Source organism: Dipodomys merriami, unplaced genomic scaffold, assembly GCF_024711535.1.
Source record: "Dipodomys merriami isolate MVZ:Mamm:240054 unplaced genomic scaffold, mDipMer1.0.p SCAF_29, whole genome shotgun sequence".
NCBI classification, from domain to species: Eukaryota; Metazoa; Chordata; class Mammalia; order Rodentia; family Heteromyidae; genus Dipodomys; species Dipodomys merriami.
The window spans coordinates 15,442,840-15,451,175 of record NW_027204381.1 but is presented as its reverse complement, the minus strand read 5'-3'; the positions used below and the strand labels follow the sequence as shown (position 1 = coordinate 15,451,175).

Genomic DNA, 8,336 nt, shown 5'->3' with positions numbered 1-8,336 from the left:
TATGGCCACCTGACCACTTTCCAGAACCAAACTGGGAGCTGATGCTGGAAGTGACTGAAGGAGTTGCCTGGTACGTAGGCACTGCCTCCCCATTAATTCTGGGGATCTTCACTTCACCACTATATCAGAACAGTGGTATACTGGGAGCCTGGGCAAGAGGGAATGTGAACACTACGTGGGGTCACTATCTGTGGAGAATTTTAAAGCAACAAAATTGACTCAAAGTCCATCTGCTCTTTATCATCATTAAATAACAGTAACTCTTAGACAAGTCAGTAATTAAAGTTGGGGAAATGGTCCCTCACGAGGGTAAAATAGTCCCACCACCACCAAATGGTAAGCCACTGCTACACGAGTCCTGCCCTTTTGAAGCCTATGACCTATCCTGAAACAATGCCTCTTCCTAACCCTCAATGCACACCTCAATCTGAATCTGGCAAGACCAGAGGCACCTTATGGGGTGGGCATCTCTAACCTCCACATAGACATTCAAGAGCAGACATACCCTTTCTAGGTAAAATCTTCAGGGCGAGTTGAAAGTGCTAAGTGTCAATACCTACATTGCTAGAAAAAAACATCAAGCCTCACAGTACAACACTAGGCCAGGCTAAATACATATGGAATGTAACAATTCCAAAGGCTGGTATTCACAGGAACACCAGGAATTTTAATTCATATTACTAAATCTTCATACTCATACCAAATTTATACCTACTGTTTCCACCTACTATTTCTTTTCCTGTATTATAGTATTTTGTGTCTGTTCTCAATTAAGCTCCAGAAGGAAATTTAAATATTCAATCCTGTTTGAGAGCTGTGGATACAACACTTCACTGTAATGAAAAAAGTAATGGTAGAGGGTTCCTGTAGTCCCAGTAACTCAACAAACTAAGACAGGAATATGGTTTGAGTGCAAGAGTTTGAGGATAATGTAGACAACAATGACTTCATCTCTAAAAAACAAAAAAATCCCCAAACCAAAAACATTAGGAACAGCTAATACATAAAATAACAATATATTTTTATTATACAATTTATTTAAAAAAAAAAACTTTTCATAGAGTACATTTTCTCATTAGCAATTCCCACAGTGGAAAAACTACTTTGTTACTTACTTTTGAGGATGATATCTGTTTGGAATCTGAAATATTTTAGTACATCCGCAGGGGAAATCTTGTTCCTAAATTTTAGTGCATCTACTAGGGAGGCTCTCAGGTTCCCTTCTAGCATTTAGAAATTTGTAATGTGAGATAAAGCACCTTCGAATTTTAAAATTTCCATAGAACATATGACTATCAATAGAACTGAAAGATACTTCCAAAACTTATATATAATCCAATTTTCTGCCAAGTCTTTACTCAAGAATGAATAGGCTTTCCTTCCGTCCATTATTTCCAGGACAAAAACAGAAGTATTATTACGTACTGATAGCAGTAAAGCTACATTCTTTTAAGAAATTGATAAATTGATTAAGTTAAAAGGCAAAAAAAACCCTCAAACAAAACAAAAAAACCAACCATACGTACTGCTGACACTATGAGTTTTGTGAGGTGGGAGACAACACATTCACTCGCCACAACACAAAACGGAGTCTCAGTTTCTTAGATCTAATTCCTCTCAAATCTTTCCTCCACATTAAATTCTGAAAATAACCATGTAATCAGGAGAAGGTTTATCCATCAGTGTACTCATCTGTTATTTCTTTACTGCAAGCTGAATGGCATGACAGAGACAAATGTGCATACAATCAATTCTTAACGGATGAAGTGAGAGGTCAGAGCTTCCACAGCATGGCCACAGCCTTGCAGATGCCCACGTCATGATAGTTGAAGTAACAAAGGCCAGCAAAGGTTACAGATGAGAAGAGCACAAGGGCCACCCTGGCAACTTTCGGCAGCGTATCCCCATGTACATAATCAGTAACAACTTGTCCAAGGCCCCTAAAAAATAAAATAGTGAAAAAAAATCACAACAAAACACACACAAATCACAAGTGAAGTTAGAAGGCCATACAGATAATTTGGCTGCACAGGGTTATCTGTCATTATCTGTCACTCCATTAACTGTCTGCTTCTTTCAAGGATTTTATGTATTTTTTTGGGGGGGGGGAGAAAATCATGGGGCTTGAACTCAGGGACTGGGCACTGCCCCTGAGCTTTTCGTTCAAGGCTAGTACTCTACCACATTTCAGTCACAGCGCCACTTCCAGTTTTCTGGTAGTTAATTGGAGATTGTCTCACACACTTTTGGACTGTGATCCTCAGATCTCAGCCTCCTGAGTTGCTAGGATTGTAAGTGTGAGCCACTGGCCCCTGGTTATGTATACCATTTTACATGTGGAATTATACTTTCGGTGAGATAAACCAAGCATTCGTGCTAATAAAGGTAAATTAAAATGAAGAAATCAAGAGTTTCCTAATATATAATAAAAATAACCCTAATACATAATAAAGATGACTTTAGTCTTTGGAGTCAATTTCCCAAAGGGCAATTTTTTGTGTGCGTGTGTGCCACTACTGGGACTTGAACTCTGGACTCCCAGAGCACGATATGGACTGGGTGTGCACACAGGAGGTAGTACACACAGGAGGCAGAAACAGGAGGATCACAGGACAATTCAAAGCCAGCCTGGTCTACACAGCAAGACCCTGACTTACTCCCTCCGACCTCACAATAAGTGATGGATATGTAAGGTGTTTTGCTTGTATTTGTTTTTTAATAGGTCTTGAGTATCTCGGTCAAATTCTTCCTTATATACAATACACAAGACAAGCTTACAACAAACAACTGAGTAGCCAACACAGAAGTGAAAAGACTCCTGTACTTGCCAGTAACTATGGAGTGTGAGGGCTGCAGCCAGAGAGTAGTCCATCGCAGAGCAAGGATTCAAATATGCAGCTGGAAGCAGGCCCAAGAGGCCAACAGCAAGAACCCTCTCACCAGTCCAATGGAGAGATGCAGCTGTGGAACCAGCTACAAGCAGAGCAAATTCATCTTAGAGAAGACACACACTTTTCACATTTAACATTTATTGCACAATCACCTAAACTGACAGAATGGCAAACAGGATACACATAAAATTTAACTCTAAAATACAAGAATAAAAATCTGTAATTGAGAGATGCTGTATCCCTTTACTGAAGTCTTTTAACACAGCGGTCTCCCTTCCTGCATGTTTTGATTAGAAGATAAATCCACTTTGCTTAGAGGCTAGACAAAGTATCTTTGTGGAATAAACCCTTGAGTGGAATAGATATATTATAAATATAAGCCAGTGATGCCTGATAAACTCCTTTAAAACAGTATTTGTATATCTGCATCTTCTACTCTTTGAACCCAAAACAAAGTTAACACAGCCAACTCAAAGAAAGGCAAAGTCTGAAATCAACTTTTAGGATCGCAGTTTTTTTTTCACCATTGTTACAAAAAAAGTCCAAAACAAGCTTAGTGCCAGTGGCTCATGCCTGTAATCCTTGCTACTCAGGAGACAGAGGTCAGAGCCCAGAAAGCAGCAACATTGGAGAGAATATATACCATGTCGGCTTGGTGACAGGTGAATGTGCTTTGTTCCACAGCATCCTGGAGTAGGAGAATCCTGGAGAAATGCTGAGACATAAGCAGGTCTAACCACTGGGATTTGGAGGAACAGAGCTGAGGGAAGAAATGTTACAGGGATTGTAAGCATTCTTCAAAGGAGTGAGACTTTCTAAATGAGCATATGCAGGCCACTCATTTCTATTTCATACTGCATATATGAAATATGCCACAAAGGTAATATGTAATCTCATCTGTAAAAGGAAGGCAGTTCCTATTTCACTGGGTTACTCTGAAGTCATACTAAATAGCTATTGAAAGAATTATTGAAGAATAAATCCCCTTTTAAAAAAGGCTACTAGGCAGGCTGGGAAGGTGGTTCAGTGGTAGAGTGCTTGCCTTGCATGCATGAGGACCTGGGTTTGATTCCTCAGCACCACATAAGCAGAAAAAAAAGGCTAGAAGTGGCGCTGTGGTTCAAGTGGTAGAGCACTCGCCTTGAGCTGAAGAGCGAGGGACAGTGCCCAGGCCCAGAGTTCAGGCCCCACAACCAGACCAAAAAAAATAAAATAAAATAAATAAATAAAGGCTACTAGGCCTGGCATGGTGGCTAACACTTGTAATTACAGCTATGCATCTTGCACTTCTATATTCTTTTGTTTTTACTCTGCTTTTGATATAGTCTCACTAACTTTGCCCCAGCTGGCCTCAGTAGCAGAGCATGAGCTTAACATGCAAGAGGCTGTAGGTTCCAAAAGAAAGAAGTGGGGGAGGCAGGGAGACTGCTTGCCCTTGTGGTATCTTGGAATAATTCCAGGTACTCAGGAAGCTGAGGTTAGAGGACTGCATGTTTTAGACCAGCTTGGGCAACATAGTAAGACACCAGTCTCAAAACTACACAATGGTAAGTCTAAACTGCAAATCTATCAAACTTTCAATAGCCCCTTCAAGATCTCTTGAGCCAAAGAGTTGGGAGCTGTGCCTGAATCGCATAGTAAAACGCAATCCCAAACAGAAGAACACTTCATGCTTGTAATCCTAGCTACACAGGAGCCGGAGATCTGAGGATCAAGGTTGGAAGTCAGCTCGAGCAGGAAAGTCCCTGAGACTTTTATCTCCAATTAATCACATAAAAAGCCAGAAGTACCACTATAGTTCAAGTGGTAGAGTGCTAGCCTTGAGCAAAAGGAGCCCAGGGGCAGCTCCCAGGCCTAGAGTTCAAGCCCCAGAAATGCCCCCCCCCCAAAAAAAAGCCCAAACTGGAAGTATGTATCAAGTAGTAGAGCTCCAATTGCGGTGGTGGGAGGTGAGGGGAAGCCCATCAAGAGTTCAAACCCAGGTATTGGCACACAAGGAAAAAAACAAAGACTACCCTTCAAAAACCACTAGGTAAAGGTCACATTCTTTATCAAGTCCTGTGATTTCGTGCCACTACACCTTTCTCCCCTCATGCTGTATTTTAACTGCCCTGCCTTGCTCCCATACCATGCTTTTTTTTTTTTTTTAATGCTTTCATCACGATTTTTGCTCCTTTAACATGTTTCTTTTCTTGGGCTTTCTTTATCCTCAAAACTGAAGTTTAGGCACACCTCCTTACCAACCACGGAGAATCCTTCCCCAACACGGCTGTCACACACCTGACGCCCTTTCTGGGGACGGTGCGGCACAGCAGTGTTTGCTTTGTGTGCATCGCATGTATGCAACTTCTTCTCTAAAGAAACACGAGGAGACGAGCGCTTGTTTTGAAGCCAGTTCCGTTTTATTGCGGTGTGTCTGCCGGCCTGACTTGCGCCCCGGACCCGGGCGAGGACTGCGGCCCCGGGAAGGCAGTGGGGACGGGGCGGCCCGGCGCGGCCCCGGGGCGGGCGGCACAGACCCGGGCGATGACTGCGGCCCCGGGAAGGCAGTGGGGACGGGGCGGCCCGGCGCGGCCCCGGGGCGGGCGGGTCCCGACTAGGGGCAGAGACACCGTCAGTCGTGCGGGGTCGAACCGCAGGGGCACGGTCAGCCTCCAGCCAGGGCTAACCGCGGCGTTCCGGGAACTTCCACCCAGAGCTTCCTCTCCGGTCACCGCGTCGCCACCCGGGTCTGGCCACGGATGACGCGCTCGCGAGCTGCAACGGTCTCTGCGGCCTCAGCGGCCGGAAACAAACAGGGAGTCCCTTCTCTCGCGCTGCGTCCCGGCCCCCTCCGCCCCCCTCCTCGGGAACAGGCTGCTGGAAACGCCTCTGTCGGCCCGACCCCCTCACCTCGGCCTCCTCGGGCTCCGCAGAGGACGCTCAGCCTCAACAGAGACGCCATCTTGCTTCTCAGGAATCAAGGTCACCCAACAACCCGGAAGTAGTTATGCTGTAAACCCTTCCTCCCTTTCTCCTTCCCCTTCCCCCCCCCCCCCCATGGAGAAATAAATCCCGGAAATCGGGGGGCGGGGCACGCCTGCCGCGCATGCGCGCGAGCACCCGCACGCACACGCTGTTTTGCAGGTCCTGGGCTCTCCCCCGACGATGGCGGAGCTGGGTGAGGCGGACGAAGCGGAGCTGCAGCGCTTGGTGGCGGCCGAACAGCAGAAAGCACAGTTCACTGCTCAGGTGCGAGGATCGGGACCCCCCCTTGGCGGGTGGAGGGGAAGCAGGGTGAAGTCACAGACTGCGGAACCCCGCGGTTCTCCGCACCCCGGCGGTGCGCGGGCTGGATCCCCCCGGGGCGCGGGTGAGGTCTTCGTGTACCCACCGACTGGGCCCGGGTGAAGCAGGCACTGCACGAGAAGAAAAAGACAGGGGTGTGGGCCTCGAACGAGCATAGGTACCTACTCAGCCAGCCACCAGTCGGAGCTGGCCCAAGGATCTGGGTTCTCATCGTGCCCCTGCCCCTTGGAGGTTGAGTGCCCTGGACAAGACACGCATCCGCTGTGGGGTTTGGTTTCGCTGCCACCCACTGCCCTTTTGGCTTTCGAGAGTCATGTCACAGTGTGTTTGACTAGATAGCAATGCCATAACAACACCGATGTCTTCCCATCAGTGGGTTCTTAAGTAACTGATGGGGACTTGTTGGTTTAGGACAAGAGTTTTGGAATCTTTTGGGTATGGTTCGAACCTGTGCGTGGCCCTTATGAACTAAATCCGGGTATGACCTTGAAGTTAGTAGTATCCATCCCTTACATAATCTCCGTGGGCAAATGGTAATTTGTCCATTCGGGATGAGCAAAAAGAAACCTGGTGCTGAACATTCTGAAAATGGAACCTTTTTTTTTTTTTGCAGTTGTATGTGTATTTTTCTGAGGAAGAAATCGATACTGGTCTTGGAACATAAACTCAGGGCTTCAATGCTGCCCGGTGAGCTTTTGTACTCAAAGCTAGTACTCTACCATTTCAGCCACATCTCCACTCCCAGCTTTTTGGAGGTGAGTCTGAGACTTTCCTGCCTGAGCTGCCTTCAAACCATGATCCTCAGATCTCAGCTTCCTGAGTAGCTAAGATTACAGGTGTGAGCCACCAGCACCCAGCTCACTAAATTGAGTTTATCTGTGATTTACCCCCCTTCACCCCCCTTTAACCCTTGTGTCAAGTATACAGGTTCAGATTAGTGCAGTGGTCTGGCAGAGTTAGTGTTCTGCCTTCCCATTTTGTACTGGTGCTAGCTACTTTGGGAATGATAAAGTATCCCATCAAGAATTTACCATCTGCCTGGCGCTGGTGGCTCACGCCTATAATCCTAGCTATTCAGGAGGCTGAGATCTGAGGATCGCGGTTCAGGCCAGCCCTGGCAGGAAAGTCCGAGACTCTTACCTCCAATAAACCACTAGAAAACCGGAAGTGGTGCTGTGGCTCTAGCGGTAGAGGGCTAGCCTTGAGCTGAAGAGGGCAGAGACAGCGCCCAGGCCCAGAGTCAAGCCCCATGACCGACCAACAACAACAAAAATTTACCCTCTGGCTGGGAATGTGGTTTAGTGGTAGAATGCTTGCCCAGCATGCATAAAGTTTGGGTTCTATACCTCAGCACCACATAAAAAGAAAAAGTGGTACAATCCTAGCATTGAGCAAAACAAGCTCAAGGGCAGTGTCCAGGACCTGAGTTCAAGCCCCAGGACTGGCAAAAAAAAAAAAAGATCTTGGTGAGAAATGAAGAAAGAGTAAAGGAATTCCATGGTTTTATAGTCATGGAAACTTGAATACAGAAATAAAACAATTAGAGCCTATGTGCAGACCCCAGTGATTTTTCTTTTTTTCATAGGTGCATCACTTCATGGAGCTATGTTGGGATAAATGTGTGGAAAAGCCAGGAAATCGCCTAGACTCTCGCACTGAAAACTGTCTCTCTAGCTGTGTGGACCGTTTCATTGACACAACTCTTGCCATCACCAATCGGTTTGCCCAGATTGTACAGAAAGGAGGGCAGTAGACCATCTCCTGAGAGAATCACAGAAGCAGCAAAGGACTTGCTATTAAACAAACTGAAGGGTCAATGGGGGAACAGTTGTCAACCCATGGTCAGGTTAGCATCAGCTGATGCTATCAGTAATATCACATGTTTAGAATGTGAATTTTATTTGGAATTCACCAATTCCAGGTTATATTACATCAGTCAATAAATGTGAATGCTCTAGCAGGTTTTTTTTCCTTTAAATCTCATTCTAGGATTACTCTAGTCTGATAGGAACACTAGAAATAAATATGTCCCAAGGCTGATAGTGCACATGGGAGAGAACATACATTTTGGAATGCCACCCTAAGCCATATCTAAAGGGAATTAAGAGTAACCATCAAGGGCTTCTCTAAGGCATAGAAAAGAACTTGAGGTTGAGA

The 8,336-nt window shown here is 45.7% G+C and overlaps 2 protein-coding genes across 2 annotated transcripts; one reads left to right on the top strand and one right to left on the bottom strand.

Annotated features, from left to right (window-relative positions):
- Nucleotides 1–1,000: 1,000 nt before the first annotated feature.
- Sdhd (succinate dehydrogenase complex subunit D) lies at nucleotides 1,001–5,889 on the bottom strand. The gene is made up of 4 exons (XM_070038446.1): nucleotides 5,784–5,889; nucleotides 3,535–3,651; nucleotides 2,829–2,973; nucleotides 1,001–1,940 (listed from the first exon to the last, which is right to left on the bottom strand). The coding sequence occupies exons 1-4, from the start codon at nucleotides 5,833–5,835 to the stop codon at nucleotides 1,775–1,777; spliced, it is 480 nt and encodes a 159-aa protein (XP_069894547.1). The 5' UTR covers nucleotides 5,836–5,889; the 3' UTR covers nucleotides 1,001–1,774.
- A 128-nt stretch (nucleotides 5,890–6,017) lies between these two features.
- Timm8b (translocase of inner mitochondrial membrane 8 homolog B) lies at nucleotides 6,018–8,136 on the top strand. The gene is made up of 2 exons (XM_070038447.1): nucleotides 6,018–6,122; nucleotides 7,765–8,136. The coding sequence occupies exons 1-2, from the start codon at nucleotides 6,039–6,041 to the stop codon at nucleotides 7,930–7,932; spliced, it is 252 nt and encodes an 83-aa protein (XP_069894548.1). The 5' UTR covers nucleotides 6,018–6,038; the 3' UTR covers nucleotides 7,933–8,136.
- Nucleotides 8,137–8,336: the final 200 nt, after the last annotated feature.

Excerpts from the sequence above, each read along its gene's own strand:
- Sdhd (XM_070038446.1), bottom strand. The coding sequence starts at position 5,835 with ATGGCGTCTCTGTTGAGGCTGAGCGTCCTCTGCGGAGCCCGAGGAGGC. Across the intron at positions 3,652-5,783 it reads CGGAGCCCGAGGAGGCCGAG|CTCTGTTCCTCCAAATCCCA; the intron begins GTGAGGGGGTCG and ends TTCTTCCCTCAG. Across the intron at positions 2,974-3,534 it reads CCTGTCACCAAGCCGACATG|CTGGTTCCACAGCTGCATCT; the intron begins GTATATATTCTC and ends CTCTGCTTGTAG.
- Timm8b (XM_070038447.1), top strand. The coding sequence starts at position 6,039 with ATGGCGGAGCTGGGTGAGGCGGACGAAGCGGAGCTGCAGCGCTTGGTG. Across the intron at positions 6,123-7,764 it reads AAGCACAGTTCACTGCTCAG|GTGCATCACTTCATGGAGCT; the intron begins GTGCGAGGATCG and ends TTTTTTTCATAG.